Genomic DNA, 19161 nt, shown 5'->3' on the forward strand with positions numbered 1-19161 from the left:
ACAATAAATCAAAAAAATTAGCTGGGCATGGTAGCGCACACCTGCAGTTCCAGCTACTCAGAAGGCTGAGGCAGAAGGATCGCCGGAGCCCAGCAGGTGGAGGCTGCGGTGGCCGGGAGCGGCCACTGCACTCCAGTCTGGGCGACAGAGTGAGACTCCAACTCAAAAAAAAAAAAAGAAAGAAGACAGATCGTGGCCATTTTGTGTGCAGGGTCAAAGCAGAGGGCAGCACTGCTGGCACGGTGCAGCGCAGGGCACTGCCCCAGCACTCTAGTGCGCCATCCGACTCCCTGTCCAGGGCGTGCCCTGCCCGGCCCTGCATGGTCATCCCTCTTACGCCCACCTGCCAGGTGAAGCCATCCTGGGAGCCCATTCTCAGTCCCCAGGTGTTTCTGTTCCACCCTGGTAATTCTTGCCACTCTCACATCCCAACCCAACTATCAACCATGTTTTCCCTACATCAGCATCTTTCTACTGAAACAATTGTACTTAAAACTTTCCCTGACTCCCGTCAATGCAAGATCTGCCTTAAATAAAAAGGAGAAGCAGGCTGAGCATGGTGGCTCATACCTGTAATCCCACCACTCTGGGAAGCTGAGGCAAGAGGATTGCTTGATCCCAGGAGTTCTAGACCAGCCTGGGCAACATAACAAGACCTAGTCTCTACAAAAAAAGAAGAAAACTAGCCGGGTGTGGCGGTGCGTGCCTGTAGCCCCAGTTACTCAGAAGGCTGAGGCAGGAAGATTGCCTGAGCCCTGGAGGTTGAGGCTGCAGTGAGCCGTGATGGTGCCATGGCACTCCACATGGGCAACAGAGTGAGACCTCAACTCAAAATAAAAAGACAGAAGCAAAAAAACCTATACGTAATTTTTAAAACAGAAAATGCTTCCTGCTTCCCTGTGCCCTCCCCCTCACACCGCTAGCACACGGGCCAAGCTGCAGCCTCCTCACCTCTCCCTGCGCCTGACACCCTGGACTCCACTTGCAGCCAGAGGGATTCTGTCAGCACCTTTGGTGGCTTTCCGTGGGCCTCGCCAGGGGCACAAGGTCTGCCAGGGCCGGGGCCCTGCTGCCTTGTTCCTTGCCCACCCCCTCACTCACCACTCGCATCAGCCTCCTCCCTGCTTCTCGGAATCACCAGACACGGCCTCACCCCAGGGCCTTTGCACTGGCTATGTCCCTGCCTAGAATCCTCTTCCTCCAGAAGCTCTCCATACCCCCCATCTCCTTCAGGTCTTCACCCCACCTCGCAGGGACATCTCCCTGACCACCATCCTCTACACCCCTGACCCCTTTCCCAGGCTTATATGTATCTCTCTCTGCACCACGCTCACTACCACGGGCGCAGTGGGTCTCACTTCCCTCCTGCGCACTTGGCCCTTGGCTCCAGCCACCCACTCCCACTAGGCGAGATACAGCAAGGGCAGGACCCGCAATCATCCTCACCGGGCCAGAGGCCCAGAGTCAGTATGGCCCTTCAGTACAGAGTGGGGCAGGTAAAGGTGGCAGCTGTGTGGCACAGGCCTCCAACGGGCCCCCCTGTGTGGGCCCTGGACGGTCCATGCCCCCAGTGCCCCCCGGCCTCGGCAACCCCCCAGCATGAGAGGAAGGTCTGCCGGGCGCCCTGCCCCGGACACTTACTCTTTGGCCTTGGTGGCCACCAGGAGGCGCAGCGGGCGGCGGGAGCAGAAGGACTGGTTGAGGATGGACTCCACCTCGGAGAAGGGCCGCAGGAACACCAGGTCCTCGTTGATGGAGTAGATCTTCCTCCCTGTCTGCAGGCCGGCCATCTTGGGGGCCATGGGGAGAGTCACGTGGTCACCATCCTCCCTCCCTCCCTCCTCACCCGGGTAGCTCACACGCGCCCCTGCAGCACAAGCCGGCCCAGGGATCAGGCAGGACCCGGCTAAGCCCACCGGGCGGGCCCAGCTCCTCTGTGGTGAGTAGTTCAGGGCAAGGGAAACCTGGCCCGGCCAATGAGCCTCGAAGGGAGGCCAGAGGGAGGGGCTGATGGGAAAGATGGTTCTCCTCGGGGAGGCACCGCTGTAGCCTGACACTGCTGTATGTGGACAAGCGTCACACCCGGCGGCCACCTGTGACCCACCTCATGACCGTGAGGGCTGGGTCAAGAGTGTCAAAGACACGCCATCCTGAACCAGGACTCGCAACCCTGCCTCGCAGTCATTCACGTCACTGGAAAAATCCAGCCCAAGAGCTCCAGCCCCGGGGATCAAGAACGTGGCTACCTGCAGCCCGACACACCCTGCAGCCTGCAGCCCAACACACCCCTAACTGCCAGGACGGGCTCAGGACAGGCAGGCATCTCCCCACCCCTACAGCCCCCCAAGGCTGAAAGGCCTCGGGCCTGAATCCCCGGCCTGTCAACACTCACTCCCCTCGCCTGTCCCCTTGCAGACATGGTGTCCATGAGACAGCGATAAACTTGTCTTATTCGAGTTGCTGCAATTTGTTTTGTCCGTTATCACAGTTATTCAGAAAACACAGAGAAACTGGCGGCTCTTTTCCTGTATTCCCCACAGGGCCCAGCAGAGGGCGCCCGGGAAACACGCTGGGCCGACAGTCTCATGCAGCCGAGTTCCAGCCCAACTCCCCAAGCCTCAGCAGACAAGGGGGTCCTGGCCTCAGTTTCTCCACAGGGGCAGTGAGCGAGAAGGAACCAGCTGTTGCTGGGCTGGGCTGCCCCAAAGAAGGCAGACAGGGACGCCCCACTCTGCCACCACACACACCGGGACACCCACCTCGGCCAGCGAGCCCCTCTGCACCGACTTCACCACCACAGCCTTGTTCTTCTCCTCGATGTCGAAGCCGTAGTCTTCCTCCTGGGGCAGGATCTGAGGGCCAGGGCAGAAGAGACCCGCTCAGGCAGGGAGGCCGGCCCGGAGACAGCTGCGCCGCGGCCCTCACGGGACCATGACCCACCCGCCCCTGGTGTCCCAGGTCCAGCAGGGGTGGGGTATGGGTGGGGTGCAGATGGGGACCCGCAGGGAAGTGGCCAGACTCAGGCTGGCAAGGGAGAAAAGAGCAACTAGAACACAGCAGGTGCTTGCTTCGCATCTCACTGGCTTCACTAATGAGAGAGACCCTAAGTGTCCAGCCCCCACGAACGTGGAGCCAGGGAGGGAGTTGAGGGAAGAGCAATCCCTTCCCCGGGCGGATGGCAAAGACATGGGAAGAAGGTTTGGGGTTCTGTGAGGGGAGGGGGACAAGGACATGCATTTATTCAATCAACAGCCTTGACTGAGCTGCTGCCTATTATGTGAGCCAAGTAGTCTACTGGGTGCTGGAGACAACCCTAAACAAGAAAAACAGTCCCTGCCCTCAGGCAGCTGCTGTTTAGTGGGGGAAACAGACTGTAAACAAACACGGACTGTGATGCGGTTTGAATCTTAATTCAAACTACACATAGTCTGAATTAAAATAAAACATTTAAGGGGACTGGGCACAGCAGAGGGCAGAGGAGGTGGCATCTGAACTGGGACCTGAACGAAATGAGAAGCAGAACTTCACACAGAGCGGAGGAAAGCGCTCCAGGCAGCGGGCACAGCACGTACAAAGGTCCTGAGGTAGGCCTCAAGGCACTGGAGACAAGAGATCAGGGTGGCTGGGGTGGAGTGAGGAGGGAGAGCACAGTGGGCTTTGAAGGTGGGGGTCTGGATTTTATCCTAAGAGTGATGGGAAGCATTGGAGGGTTTGTTGGGGAGAGAAATGAAATCATAGGGGGCAGCAGCCCAGCAGGTGCCAGGCGAGAGAAGCAAACGGGGCCGTCTTCACATCAGTCACCCTTGGGCTCCAAGCCGGGTGCAGGCAAGAGACCAGACCTGAGTCCACCCTGCCTGCCGGCCTGCCTGCCATGGGTCAACTGATAGGGGCTGTTGCTCAGCAGGCAGAGGACTCGGCGCGCTAGGCTGGCCAAGTGCCTGAACAGGCTGCTCGGTGCCCCCGTAACTGCAGGACACCGATGGCAATGGGACAGGATGCCAGTCTGTCGAACCTGAGGCTACGGGGTACAGGATGAGCCATTCAGGAGACCGGCCTCCCACCTCCCACAGGGTGCCAGGATGGGCACGCAGGGAGGGCAGAGGGGGTGGAAGGGAGGGAGGGCAGCCCACAGGTCCAGCCTCTTCCATCTTGATGCCCATCCAAGTGGAGCCCCTTTCTCTGTCCATCCACACTTGGAGGGTCACCACGCCCAGCCTGGGGGGGGCCTCTGGGAAGAGGGTGGGCATCTCCGCTCCTACCAGCAGGCGCTTGGCCAGAATGTTCTCCACCAGCTTGAAGTCATTGCGCAGCTGCCTGTTCTTGCTGCTGGTCCCCTCCATCTCCTCATCGGCGTGGAAGCGGAAGTACTGGGACTCGTCCTTGAACTCACTCTTCTCCAGCACTGCAAACCCAGATGCGCGTGCACACACTGTCAGACGCACATGTGTGGGTTCCAGCCACAAACGCCAACTGGCAGCCATGGGCTGGCACTGGCCCCCAGACACACTTGGTTTGGCCAACACAGAAGTCTATGAAAACGGGATCACGCGCCCACACTAACATGTTAGGCCACTTCACATAAAGATCTGGCTTTCTGACTTCTCTTGAAGACTCTGAACTTGTTCCATCTGCTATTAGGATATATTACAAAGCCATAATAACAAAAACTACATGGAACTGGAGCAGACCTAGAGCACAACCAGTGGAAAGGAACAGAAATCACTTAAGAAGACTACTTGTTTACAAGAACTTAGTAGATGAGAGGTGATAAATGATCACACAGAGTGTTCTTAGATGGTGTGGGGAAAAGTGGCCAACTTGGGGCGGGGAGGGGGATCAGATCCCTACCTTACACCATATACAATAATAAATTCCTGATAGAATAAGAGCAAAACACGAGCAGCAAAACTAAAGCAAACACAACAAAATGTGAGAGAATATCTTTGTCCCAGGGTAGAAAAGGAGTCCATGTACAAGACCCTCCTGTATTAGACTAAAATTAAGGACTTCAACTTATAGCAGCTCCACAGGCGGGTGGCAGATTCAAAGATAACTTCAGGAGCCAAAACCAACAGGGAGTAAACATCAGGAATCTACCAAGACCTCTAACAAATCAACCAGCAAAGTGGGGAAACCCATGGATTAAATTAGTTTTTCTGGGAAAGGATATGCAGGCGGTCAACACAGGCCAGCCTGAGTGGGCAGCACACATGAGAAAGAGCCCAGCTCAGCAGTGACAAACCAAGACAAGATCCTGTAGGCCAGGGACCAGCAAGTCAAGGTCAAAGCCAGCCCTCTACACGTTCTTATAAATAAAACTTTGCTGGAACACAGCCATGGTCATTTGTGTATATATTGTCTACGGTTGTCTTTAAGCCACAATGACCAAAGATGAATACTGTGACAGAGACCGTGTGACCCACAAAGCCTAAATGTTTACCATTTGGCCCTTTACAGAAAAAGTATGCTGACCCTTTCTAGGACGAGACAGGAAAATGAATAAAAATAACCAGCAACACCAATATGTGATCTGATCCCTGCGCTGACAGTTTAACTAGGCATCTACTGGAGCCAGGCACACTGGGGATGCATGCTTAAATTCTCTGATGACTTGGACAAGGAAGGATCTGCTGTGTCCCTTTTACAGATGGGGAGACTGAAGCCCAGAGGAGCTAAACAAACCGCCAGGGTCACAGATCCAGCAGGCATCCATCTAGGCTCCTCTCCCCAAGCTGCCCAGTCAGGCCCCGTAGACGAGGCAGGGCTGAGTGTAACCAGCACACAAAAGGGGACATTGAGGCCAGGTGCGGTAAAGGCAGTAGTCTGGGTCAGCGGACCCCCGAAACAAGGAACACCCGCCACCTCAGCCGTGAGCCATCCCTGAGGCCCTGAAGACAGAGGCTTTCTCTTGACTTGGTGACTCCGTGGGAAGCAGCAGTGGCATCTCCTTTCTCCTTGGTGTGCGTGACCTATCACTGGAACTCTACCTGCCTGGGAGCGTCTATCTCAGGCTACCCATTACTGAGAAAACAGACACACAAATTACTGCTTTTCCCGGAGCTAGGGAGCCAGGCCCTGGGGGGTGGCCGACTGGCTTCGCCTCCACTGTAAACATTAAGCTAAAAGATTCCAGAGTGGGAGGAAGAATTGCAATGCTGTGTCTTGGCCAAAATGTCTGTGGAAAACACATGTGGACACCCTCAAGTCCACAAGCCCAGCGAGGTGAGGTGCCAGTGTCGACATCTCTCAGCCGAGGCTGCCAGTCGGGGTTCACAGGATACGCTCAGACCCAGGTTCAAATCCCTGCTCCATTGCTACTGATTTCACGGCCCCATTAGCCTCTCTGAGCTTCAGTTTCCTCATCGCAAAGGTAGTAATAGCACCAATCTGCTGCGGGGACTAACCGGCAAGCCTCAGTTTTCCCATATACGCATCAAGACCCCTCAGGCCTGAAGTCTCAGTTCAGACGCAGCAGAAGGGACCGTGAAAGGTGCCACGGAGGCTTCCCCTCACGGCACTTTGCTGCTGCCACATAGTTTAGGATTGGTCCCTTCCCGTCTGGGCCTATTTTTGAGTCCATGGCAGGGAACAGGGGAACAGGGCCGCGCCCTGCAATTTCTCTGCCTAAGAGGCCCAAGGGCATCAGGACTGCCTGGGTGTCACCTCTACGGGACATCCTCAGCCAGCAGCCTTCCCGGAATAGCAGCTGGGGAGGACCCCTAATTACCTTCACCCACAAATGAGAGGTTCCGCCCAGCTGGCTGACAGGAGGGCTGGAGCTGTCGGAGGGCCCGGAGGGAAGAGAGTGGCTTCTGGGAATGAGGGACTCTTGGCAGAAGGGAGAACCAGCCCAGGCCACCCTCACTGGGCCTGACCTGCCACCTCAGCTGGGGACACAGGAGGCTGGGGAGTGAGTCCCATTCCCTCAGAACCATAGGCGTGCTGAGCTCAGAGAGGGAGGGCACAGCAGGGGATCCAGCGGAAAACTGGGGAAACTGAGGTACAGAGAGGAACACGGCCTACTGGGAGTCAGTTCAGTGGGGGTTAGAACGAGCTACAAGGCAGGGGAGGGACCCGCTGGCCTCCCAACTCACCAGCACGTCACTCACAGTGCCAAGGTGACAGCAATCCTGCAGTCACACCAGGAGTGGAGAAACTAGAGTCACTTCCTGCTTTTCTAAATAAAGTTTTATTGGCACACAGCCTTATTTACATACTACCTGCCGCTGCCTTTGTGCCACCAAGGCAGAGTTAAGCAGCCGTGACAGAGATTGTAAAGCCCAAAATATTTGCTATTTAATCTCTTCCAGAGAAAGTTTTGCAGACCTCTGAGTCAGAACAGAAAAGGCAGAGACCTGAAAGGAGAAACAACCAAGAGACCTTCCATGGCTCAGGGGCTCCTGAGTCTGGCCACTTCTCACCCCTCCACAGCCACCACCGGGCCCCAGCCACACTGCCCCTCCTCTGGGCCATCATGGCCACCTCTGCACTGGCCTCTCCGCTTCCTCTCACCCGCCTGGAATGTTCTCCACAGGCAGCCAGAGGGATCTTGTAAACACCCAAGTCAGTCGTATTCTTCTCTGCTCAGGATCTCCCCAGGACTCCCACATCACTCAGCCATCTCACAGGCCATCAGGCCGTGCCCTTGGATACTCTAGAAAGTTGCCGCTGGGTTTCTGTCTGGCTGTGAGTGCCCGAGGGCGGGACTGTTATCTGTCCTGGTCACCGCTCTGTCCCTGGAACCTAGCATGGTGCCTGGCACACAAACGACACCCACCACATAATACCGAACAAACAAAGACGAAAAGCATGGGTGGGACTGCCCAACAGGGGAGAGCCGCTCCCTTAAAAAGAGTGAGTCTGAGCTAGGAGCACAGTGACGAAGGGTGGGGCGGGTGCTGGGGAGGGGTTGACAGCAGAAACACTCAACCCATGTAATGGTGAGGCAGGGAGGGCGCCCCTCGTGAGGCAAAGGCCCTGAGGAATGCTCCAGAAACAGGGAAAAGGCTCCTTGGCAGGGATTAAAAGTTTACCTAAAAGCTCAGCAGACCCAGGGCTTCCCCAGGTCGAGCGACGGGAGAGGCGGCGGTGCAGAGCTCGGTGGTTGAGTGTGGCCTGCAAGGGCAGCCCACCTGGTCCCCCTCCCACCTCCAGCTTGCCTGGGTTCTAATCCCAGTTCCAGCCTGCCTGGCCCCCGCTCCTGGATCCTGCTTGCCATATGACCTTGAGTCAGTTTCTTGACTACTTGAACTTCTGTTCTCTCATCTGTGAAAGGGGGATGATATCGATACCAGCATCACAGGACTGCTGAAAGTATTCAACTAATAAGCGCACGGGAAGTGCCTCAAGAGTGCCCAGGCACATGGAGCGTTCGCTTTTATGTCACTTCAGCTGCTGGCAGCAGGACCCTTTTCTACTTCCCAGCTTCTCCCACAGGGACATCTCAGGACCACACCCCTCTCTCCCTCACACTTGCCCTTCTCCCTGTGGGAAGAAAAGCAACTAACCTGAGGAGTAAGGCCGGGAAAAGAGACACAAATGGCCCAGGAAGGGCTTCCTGCCTCTCATAGTCCCACCCCACCTGCCCGCTGTCCCCAGGGGTTGCATCCCTCCCTGCGAGGGCCTCAGGCCAGGCCTGCCCCACCCGGCCTGCTGCCCGCCCTGGAAGGCGGGTACGAGAAACCCAGGGGCTGGACTTCAAAGCTGGACTGTGTTTTTCCACCGAGGTTGACTAGCCGTGAGGGTCCGTCCCCTTGGACACCTGAAATGGCTTCTCAACTGGGACAAAATGGGGAGGAGAGAGGGCTGGGCTTCATGGATTGTCCCCAAACCCCACTGTCTACAGAGCCACCAGTCTGGCTTCAGTCTCTGCATCCCTGTAAACCACCAGCTCCTCTGTGCCTGGACAGCCAGTCCAGGAAGTGAGGCCCCGGGGCCTACTTACCGTGGTGCATGAAGCCGTTGTTACATAGGCCCACGCCGAGTGCCACTGCCTCCTCCCGCGTCTGGCAGTCTCCCTGAAAGGGAACAAGGGGGGAGAGCGTTAGGTGGGCTGGCATCCGAGAGGCCAAGCATGGCCAGAGAAAAGCCCACGACAATCCCGAGAGACAGGCTCCAGGAGGGTTGGGTTTTCTGTCTGTTGACTCCGGTTTCCCCAAATGTGTCTGTGGGTATTATTAATAAACTCCAAACAAGATCATTTTAGATCAAAAGCACAAAGGACAAATGGAAACCTTAAGAGGCAGATGATGTTGGCTGCCTAGCAACAACCCTTTCCCAATCCCTCAATAGTCACGGAACCCTCCTCCATTTCCAGCCTCCCTTGCAGCTAGAGGCAGCCCAGAGATACAAGCAGAAATCACTGGTAAAACACCCTGGAAGATCCCCCCTTTGTCCCTGGCCCTTTCTTTCTCTTCTTCCTGCCTGGAACAAACATGTGATGGCAGGAACAACTGTGATCACCCTAGGCCACCATGTGCCAACAAGGTTGGCAACACACTAAGGAAGGCAGAGCTGAAAGACACAGAGAATGTGACCCCCAAAAGCATCAGGAGGCCACCCACCTCTGGGGCTTCTCTCATGACACAGAAACACAAACCCTAGTTTGTTTCAGCCTCTGCAGTTGTGTCTCTAATACTTAATTCAAGTTCAATTTCTAACTGGCCAAGCTCGGGCACTGAGATACCTGGGAGCCTCCTGGGGGCTTCTGCAAAACACCCTCCTTCCTGATAAAAGGGAAAGCAGCACCACCCTCCCCACCTGGAACACAGCCATGTGAACAAGTGATACCTGGGGCTGCAGTGCCCTCAGTGACCGAGACCACAGATCCTGAGACGCTTGGGGATGGCCAAGTGAAAGACAGAAGATTCTCGGATCCCTACTGACCCTAATGAGCCCATAAACCCACCCAGCAGCCATGGGCTCCGAGCTTGCTGGCAGGCGGCATCTACTTAAGCCACTGCTCAGTGGGGTTCTCACCCCTGCCACTGAAAACATTCCGAGCGGATACAATCAGAGCCAGGGGGACTTGGCCACCTCAGGGCTTCCTGGAGGAAGCGACATCCAACCCGAAACCTGAAGAATTAGTGGGTGTGGACATGTGCTGGGCACCTAAGCATTCTGCCTTCGGGGCTACCTCTCCCACGCTGCACATCATCTAGGTGGGGCAGTTGGTCAAGGCCCAGCGCCCTCCTGGGCCAGGCTGAGGACACGTGATCACTGGCAGGCCAACAAGATGCTCCTGCCCTAGAAACCCAAGGGCAAGGAAGAGGGGGTGCTGCTCCTTCCAGCTGTAGTGTCCTCAGATGGGGCCCTTGGCAGTGCCAGCTTCTCAGAGGTTCCTGGTGCCAGTTCTTTCTGAGGCCTGCCTCCCAGGCACCCTGACCCTGTGAGCACACACCCCCTTCCAATGAGTCACTTTTTATCCCCCTTAAAGCAGTCAGAGTTTGCTTCTGTTGCTTGCAATCCAAAGAATCTCAGCACATTCAGACAGACAGAAAGAGAGAGAGAGAGAGAAAGAGAAGCAGGGAGAAGTCATCGGGCAGAGGGAACAGCACAGGCAAAGGTCCAGGGGCAGGAGGGAGCTCAGAGTACAGGAGGAACTAGCAGGAGGCGCACTGGCAAGGGAGGACGAGCTGGGTCAGGCACGCAGGAGCTCGTGCTGAGGTGTCCCTGCTCCATCCTCAGTGCTGGAGACTGGGCTTGGCCTAGGGTCAGTGCTCAGCAAGCATTTGCTGATTGATTCAAGGGGTTATCAGTAGGGCCAGATCCTTTAGGAGCTTGTGGCCAGGTCAGCCAGCTTCTGCTCCATTCAGAAAGCCACAGGAGCCATCTCCTCTCACAGAAATGCCTCCAAAAGTGAGACGTTCTGGGAGCCCGCCTGTCCCTCCGTGTCAATGGTCACAGGTACAGAGGGTATTTTCCGGCCAGAGGAGACACAGATGCTCTTGAGAGGCTGCAGGACTCAGCCCCAGGCCTCAACAGTTCACTGCACTGCCTGCTCTGGGCTGACTCGAGAAAGGCACATTTTTCCCCGGGGGCCCCAAGCCAGTGGCTGGAGGGCCAGCATGCTCAGAGCCCCACCAGGGGAGGTAGCCACGAGAGAGGCCACGTCCAGAGCAGCCGCCCTCAGCTATGACGGGTCAGCAGCTACGCTCCAAGCTCCCTCCCACCCCGGACCTTTGTCCCTGCTGTTCCCTCTGCCTGGGATGCTGGGGCCCAAGGGGCAGCAGGTCCAGCTCTGCCACCTGGGAGGCCTGGGAGGACTCTGGAGCCCACCTGGCTTTCCGGAGCACTCACAGCCCACCCCTTCTCCCAAAACAGTATGGGGGCAGCTCCTAAAGCCAGATCACCACGGGCTTCTCGGGTTGACAGTGAAACAACAAGGCCTGGAGGCACCACTTGGAGAGGAAGCCACCTCCCTCTAGCCTCACCTCCAGGAGATTCCGCATAGGAGCCAGGGAGGCCCGGACAATCTCACCAGCCCCTGCCTCAACTTCCCCTACACACCTGCCTGTCTCCCCGCTGCAGCCACAATGGCCACTGCTGCTTCCTCCACAAGCCTCAGGGCCTTTGCACTTGCTCTCTCATCTACCTGTCATGTCCCTCCCCTGGCTTTGCAGGTGGCAGCACCTACTTGGAGAGTCCTTTTCCTAACCACCCTGAAGCAGCCTCCGGGCCCCTCCTAGAAGCAGCCTCCGGGTCCCTCCTCCACCCAGCCTCTCAACACATGCTACACTCACCAGTTACACGCGCTCATAGTCCTACGGGATATCTGTGCCACACTGCTCCTACCTGAAACTCACCCATCCATTTATACACTTGGCGTAAGGTTCCTCTCCCCACAAGTGGCGTGTCAGCTCCACACAATGGGAAGGGTGACTCCCATGGTCACCCCTGTCACCCGTGACGCTCAAATAATGGAGGAGAGGAAGTAAAGAGGGAGGGGAGGAACCAAGACCCAATCTGGAAGCTGATTCCAAACTCACATCTCTATTCTTTGGTTTCTACCTCTCTGAAATAGTAGAGGAGGCCAGGCACAGTGGCTTACACCTGTTATCCCAGCATCGCTGGAAGGCTGAGGCAGAAGCCTCACTTGAGGCCAGGAGTAAAGACCAGTCTGGGCAACATAGAGAGACTCTATCGCTACAAAAAAATCAAAAAACTTAGCTAGGTGTGGTGGTACACGCCTGTAGTCCCAGCTACTCAGGAGGCTGAGATGGGAGGATCACTTGAGCCCAGGAGTTTGAGGCTGCAGTGAGCTATGATCACACCTCCGTCTTCCAGCCCAGACAACAAAGTGTCAAAAAAAAAGAAGGCGGGAGAACCCCATGTCCACACCTCCCAGAGTTCTTGGCAGAGAGATGAAATGACAGGGGGAGGGGTGTCACTCAAGCAGGACCCCAGAAGGCCTTTACCATGAACTCTGAGATCCCACAAGGACACCCTCATGCATCTCTCATGGACCAGGGCTGCACAATCGCACAGTCTGGATGGCCAACCTGGAGGCCATCACTCTTGTTAACCTCACTCAATGGAGGAGGAAACTGAGATGCAGACAGGCCCAGTTTGCCCAAGGTCACACAGTCACAATGGAGGCCTCCCAGAGCTGGACACTCTCGCCAGCATGTCAGGACAGGGACATGGAGGCTCAGAGGTGAGGTCGGTTATCTGGGGCTGCAGCCAAGGCTCCTGTTCTTGTTTCTCCTCTGTCTCTTCTCCCGGCATCTCAAACTGCGGCTGGACCCCTGCCTCTTCCACCCTGACTCTGCCCCTGCTGAGAACCCTGCTGCCATCACTGCCCGCCATCTGCCCGACTGTGGGAGTCTGCGTGGTAGATGCTTCGGGCACGGTACTGCTGAGCCAGCACGGGGCTTGCAGTTCTGCACTGCCCGCACCGGACTCCTTGGCCATCCTCCATTCCCTCCCGCCCCAGCTGCCGACCTGCCCTCCGGGTGATGGCACAGCCCAGGACCTCCTGGAGTCCAAGTGGCAAAGACTCTGAAACCACCAAGTGAAGGAGTGAAGAGACTGAATTCTGCGGCTGGGTCCCAGGTTCAAGCTCCCGCTCTACAGTGGCTGTGACCTTGTGCAAGCCCTTGACCTCTCTGAGCTTCATCTTCTGTATTTTTATTTCATTCACAGATTTGCCCTTGATTTTCCAAGGCCTCTGCCACCCCAGGGTAGTGTCAACTCTGTAAATCAGCTATCATGAATACAGAATGTTATTGTTATTATTGATGATCAAGACATCATAACAATCCCCACACACAGACTCTCTTACAATGAGTATCTCGATGGCTGTGTTACATAACCCAAGCCTGTTTCCTCAGCAGTGAAATGGGAATACTAACTGCATGTTCTTCAGGCTGTTGGGGATTAAATGGGATGATGCACCCAGCAGATCAGAACTGACATAAAGGAGAAGCTGTCCATTTAAGGGCTGATGCCCACCTTATCCCCAGAGTTAAAAGGACTCTGATTCATCTAAGCATTGACTAGTCCCTTCCCGAGCCAGTGTTAAGGCCAAAAGCCCCAACGTGGGAGCGCCCCCCATGTCCATCGATGGATGGATGGATGGATAAGCAGAGTGTACCCACTGCCACAGTTTGAATGTCTTCATCCCCCCAAGTTCATGCTGAACCTGATCCCCAATGCAACAGGACTCAAGGGTGTGGCCCTTAGGTGACTGAGTCAAGAGAGTCCTCATGAGTGCCACGAGGTGTCTCATAAATGGGCCTGACAGAGAAAGTCCACCCCTTCCATCCCTTCCACCGGTGAGGACACCGCAGCAACAAGGCACCATCTCGGCAGGGGAGAGCAGCCCTCCCCAGACACCAAGTCCGCTGGCACCTTGATCTTGGACTTCCAGCCTCCAGAACTGTGAGAAATGAGTTGCTGCTCGTTGTAAATTACCCAGTCTCGGGCACTTTGTTACAGCGGCACAAAAAGACCATGGCACAGGCAATGGAAAACGATTCAGCCTTAAAACGGAGGGAAATTCTGACACAGGCTACCACACGGATGAGCCTTAAGGACATGACGCCGAATGAAATAAACCAGACACGAAAAGATAAACACCAGCTAATTCCACCTCCGTGGGCTAATGAGAGCAGTCAAATTCACAGAGACAGAAAGTGGGATGGTGGTTCACAGGGACTAGAGGGACACGCATGGGGAGGTGCTGAAGGGGGACAGAGTCTCGGCTTGGAAAGGTTAGAGGCGGCCCATGGATGGGTGGTGGTGATGGCTGCACAGCGTTCTTGATGTGTTTAATGCCATCGGGCTGTCCACTCAAAATGACTGACGTGGTAAGCTTTACATTATGTATATTTTACCACAATTAAAAATAACAGAAGAATGTGTTTACAAGGCAAAACTCCATCTGAGGACACCATGGGATGCTGGTCACACACTTCCAAACAATCCTCACCTGAACCAGCAGCCAGTCCACCAGCTTGCTCCCTGGAAGCACCGACTTGTAGGTCTTCAGGTGGTAATCGCGGTCTCTGCAGAGAAGGGCAAGGCACAGTGAGTGGGCAGGTGAGCGGGCGAGAGGACGGAGGTGGGTCCTACCTGCCCTGCTAGATGCACCAAGGTCCTCCAGGCTCTCTGGGCACTGGGCAGGGTTTGAGTCTCAGCCCACTCCTAACTTGCAGTGTGACCTAGGACAGGGCCACTCCAGCCCAAGCCTCTAGGTACCTACAGAGTGACGGGCAGAAATCTCCAGGGCTCTAAACTCTCTCTCTCCAGCCCAGGGATCTCAGCTAGGGTGATTTTGCCCTCCAAGGAACATTCAGCCGTGTCTAGAAACGTCGTTGGCGTTTTGGCAAATGCCAGGGAGAGGGGCCGGGGCAAGAGGTGCCGCTGGCATCTCAGGGGTGGAGGCCAGGGATGCTGCTAACATCCTACAATACACAGGACAGCCCCACGACAGAGAATTATCCTGGTCAAAACATCACTAGTGGCAAGGCTGAGGAACCACGGTTGATGCTGACAGAGCAGTAGGGAAAACTCCCAGTTCCTTCCTTTTTCTCTTGTTTTATTGTTGACACATTCGTGGGTTTAAAGGCAGCCAACTATGCCACCGTGGAAGGAGCTCTGCTCCCCAAGGGGCTGGCGGGAGCTATCAGGACGGAACAGAGAGCTGAGGCCGGGAGGCTCACGGTTCCTTCCCGTGGCCAACACCCTGGCCTGCCACAGCACCTCACTGTTGCAGAGCCTTGTGCCGTGGGCTGAGCTAATCTTGCAACCAAACTGCAACAGCTTCTCAGCCTCTGAAGCTGACGAACACGAGCTATGTGGCCAGCCCGCATCAGGGCTGATAAGGACAATCTGATGGAAGAACTTTTCTCAGGCTGCAGGAATTGGCAGGCCACGGTGAGCCCCAGACAGTAGAGGCCCCGCATGCTTTCTGGGCTTGCACAAGAGCAGCAGTCAGGAGCCGGGCTCAGGGGAGGCGGGTCTGGGATGCAAGTCATTCCCAGGGCCTGACCTCCCCTGCGAGGCAAGAAACACCAGGAAAAGGGCTTTTCTCTCCATCTTCCGGAGGTGACAAGGGCCATCAAGGCAGGGGGAACGTGCAGCTGGGATAAGAACTGGGTCACCTTCTGTCCTTCCATTCCCAACCTGAGCTTCACGGTAAAGAGAACAACCCATGGTGGGCATTTACGGGACCAGGAGGCACTCAGAGTACCTTCCATGGACTTAACCCTCATGACAACCCAAGAGGCAGGGGCTACTTTTCGGCCCATTTCACAGATGCAGAAACAGAAGCGAAAGAGGTTAATTACCTTTCAACATTCACTCAACAATCATTTACCAGCTGCTACTCTGCCCTAGGTCTGCACCCTCCAATATGTAACCCTTTTAATTTAAATTAAAAGCAGCTATGGTGGTAGACCACACAGATCCAGAGCATTCCTGTTAAAGCCCTACTGGACGGCACCACCGCAGGGCTGCCCAGGGCCTGGGCCAAGACAGAGAAGACACTCCACACCCTCGATGCATGTACAGTTCAGCAGGGGAGAAAGATGGTACATGGATCAACAAATGAATACATCAAGGTGTCAAGCGGTGACAAGTTATAAGAAGAAAACCAAAGTGAAGTGAGGAAGGACAGAGTACCAGGGTGATGACACTTTACAAAGGTGGTCAGGGAAGACCCCCCCCCCCACGGTGACATCTGGAAGAAGTGAGGGAGCCAACAGGAAAATATGTAGGGAGAACATTCTAAGCAGAGGAACAGCAAGTGCAAAGGCCCTAAGGCAGATCCTGTTATTATCCCCATTCCACAGAGGAAAAGGTTGAGCCACTGGGAGGTTAAATAACTTGCCCAGGGTCACACAGTTCACAGATGAAAGCTCAATCTATCTGGCTCCAGAACTGCGGTACTTCCCACAAATGAACTCACTTAATCCTAATAACAAACCCACAGGGGAGGTGCCATTACTAGGCCCATTTGAAGAGGGAGACTGAGGCTCAGAGAGGTTAAGTCGCTGGCCCAAGGCCACACAGGTGAGAAGAGGCAGGGGTGCAACTGGAGCTTGGAAGAGCCACTTACTTGATCACTGGGGTGTAGAGGCTGTGAAGACGGCAGTAAAGCCTCACACCCTGAAAGAAAAACGGGGATTCCAGGATCAGGCCATATGCCGGGAGAGATGGCTCCCAGGACAGAGCACGGTGATGGGGTGGGGGGTGGGGGGGAGGAGAACAGGCCGCCGGGGCCCAGGCCTGCTCCGGGTGTTCTCAGGGTGGACTGAATGGGCCAGCTGGGCCAGGGCCACGGGTCACGGCAGAGAGCCTACCTTGGACATGATGTCTTCCAGCTCACTGCGGGCCTTGTAGGTGCCGTCGTCATAACGGAAGCGATACATCACCTGCTCGTTCTTGAACTGGTGCTTGTCAGAAACTGGAGGGACAGGAGCCTGTGAGCTGACTATGTGCCCTCGGCCCTCTGGACCACGCCCCTCTGGACCACGCCTACCAGCACCAGCCTCCACACTGGACCCCCCCCACCGCCCATGCTCTGATGAGGTAGGTGCTATCACTTTCCCATTATGCAGATGAGGAAACTAAGTCTTCCTACTGCAGGCAGGGCCCTGCTGAGACCCACAGCTTAGGATGGGGTCCCCACGAGGGTGGGAGACCAGAAATGCCCCTGACCCACCTGACTCGGCATGTCTTGGATCTAGTGCACCAAGGATTGGGGGGAGGGGGACCCAGGGCATAGGGTCCGAGGCCACTCTGCTGAGATTTAAGGAACCATCTCTATGCAACAGCCTTAAAGGTCACCCTTGATGCTTCAGACCCGTCGGTAAGGCCCTGACCGCTAAGATATCAATAACCTGACTCCCACTCTCCCACCCTGGTCTGAGCCACCTTCATTTCCTACCTGGACTATTTTGTTTTGTTGGGTTTTCTTTTCTTTTTCTTGCTTTTGTTTTTCGTGGGGGTTTTTTGAGTCAGGGTCTTATTCTGTCACCCAGGTTGGAGTGCAATGGCATGATCACAGCTCACTGCACTTTGACCTCCTGGGTTCAGATGATCCTCCCATCTCAGCCTCCCAAGGATCTTGGACTACAGGTACGTGCCACCATGCCCAACTAATTTTTGTATTTTTTGTAGAGACAAGGTCTACTATATTGTCCAGACTGGTCTCGTACTCCTGGGCTCAAGTGATTCTCCCGCCTTGGCCTCCCAAAGTGCTGGAATTACAGGCATGAGCCACTGCGCCTGGTTTTTGCCTCCTCTCTGGGCTCCCTGAGGCCCCCTTAGTCCCATCAGGTCACTCTCTGCAAGGCGCCAGAGGGACCCTGTTAAAATGAAAGTCTGAACATTATTATTAGTTCTGCTCTATGCAGACCTCAGCAAGGGCTTCACATCTCACTCAGGGTAAAGCCAAAGACCCTACGAGCCACCCCAGGGTCCTGATCTCACCTCCTCAACAGTCCCTATCAGCACTGTGCTCTCTGACCTCGACTCCTAACACTCCCAACCCTGCTATTCCCTGAACAAACCACTTGGACTCCTGCCTGGGGACTTGGCACTGGCTGTTCTCTCTGGCTGGAAAACCCACCTGGCTCCCTCCCCCACCAGAGGCTCAGGTCCTGGTTCCCACACCATCTTCTTAGTGAGGTCTTCTCAGCTCCCTTCTCAAGAGTGAGCCCCGCCACCTGCACTCTGTCCTACCCTGCCTCCTCTCTCTCCCAGGCACCGATCACCTGCTGCACACGCGTGTGTCATTATCTCCCCTCCAAAAACAAGGTCAGCTCCCTGAGGAAGGGATGGCACATGTCCCATTCATTGCTATGTGAACAGTGCCTGCCACTCAAGAAATGTTCGTTGAATGACTAAGACTTAAACAAATGGTTCTTGCCTTTACTTGAAGGAATAGATAGAAAATTTTACTCCCAGCTCCCAGCTGTTCAAGGAGTCCCTGCTTTGCCAGTGCTCTAGGTGAATGCTGAGTTTTCCAACCCCATAAGCAATCTAATGAGGGCGCCCACATGCCCAAGACCCATCCTGTGCCCAGGAAACAGGGCAGCTACGCAGAAGTGCAGAGACAGTCCCTGGGTTAGTGGAAACATGGCACCGTTGGGGTCTGACTTTTCCCACCCCGTGGCCCGGCCAGGGTAGAACATCCACTCACCATGGTGGATAATGCCGTTCTCCAGCAGGGCCTGGCCCAAATTCACGCCTTCTTCCGTCTTGCTGATTTCACCAATTTCCAGGAGCCAGGCAACAAACTCACTGCCAGGAACATAAGACATGGTTAAGAGGACTTCCTCAATCCTGGGACCACAGAGACCAGCACTAAGCTGGCCTGGCCACATCCACCCCTGGGAACAACATCTGGAACTTCCCACAAGGAAGCAAGGCTCAGGACCCCACAGCCCTTGGGGGTTGTACTGAGGCTTCAGTACCACTAAACCCCCTGATTCCCCACCAACTCCTGCTCCTTACCAACAGCAGGAACAGGGGTGTGACCAGACCCCAGGCCTGCCTCAGGCTCAATGGAGGTACGGTTGGGTAGGTGGGTGGATAGATGGGGGAGTAGATGGATGGATAAGGAGACAGATGGATGAGCAGGTGGATAGGCAAGTGGGGGGTGGGTGGATGGATGATACATGGGTAGGTGGGTGGATGGGTGATACACGGGTG

General features: G+C 55.5%; 1 protein-coding gene across 1 annotated transcript in view; it reads right to left on the bottom strand.

The window, feature by feature from the left end:
* Positions 1–19161, bottom strand: part of PREX1 (phosphatidylinositol-3,4,5-trisphosphate dependent Rac exchange factor 1) — a 137142-nt gene that overhangs the window by 32268 nt on the left and 85713 nt on the right. The window contains exons 16-23 of the mRNA XM_021719099.1: positions 18650–18750; positions 16806–16909; positions 16562–16611; positions 14432–14507; positions 8945–9017; positions 4260–4402; positions 2760–2852; positions 1642–1790 (exon numbers count right to left, since the gene is read on the bottom strand). Coding sequence (XP_021574774.1) covers positions 1642–1790; positions 2760–2852; positions 4260–4402; positions 8945–9017; positions 14432–14507; positions 16562–16611; positions 16806–16909; positions 18650–18750 — 789 coding nt within the window. The remainder of the gene's footprint in view (positions 1–1641; positions 1791–2759; positions 2853–4259; positions 4403–8944; positions 9018–14431; positions 14508–16561; positions 16612–16805; positions 16910–18649; positions 18751–19161) is intronic.

This window comes from Carlito syrichta, unplaced genomic scaffold (genome assembly GCF_000164805.1).
Source record: "Carlito syrichta isolate Samal-C Ts95f unplaced genomic scaffold, Tarsius_syrichta-2.0.1 Scaffold314118, whole genome shotgun sequence".
NCBI lineage: Eukaryota > Metazoa > Chordata > Mammalia > Primates > Tarsiidae > Carlito > Carlito syrichta.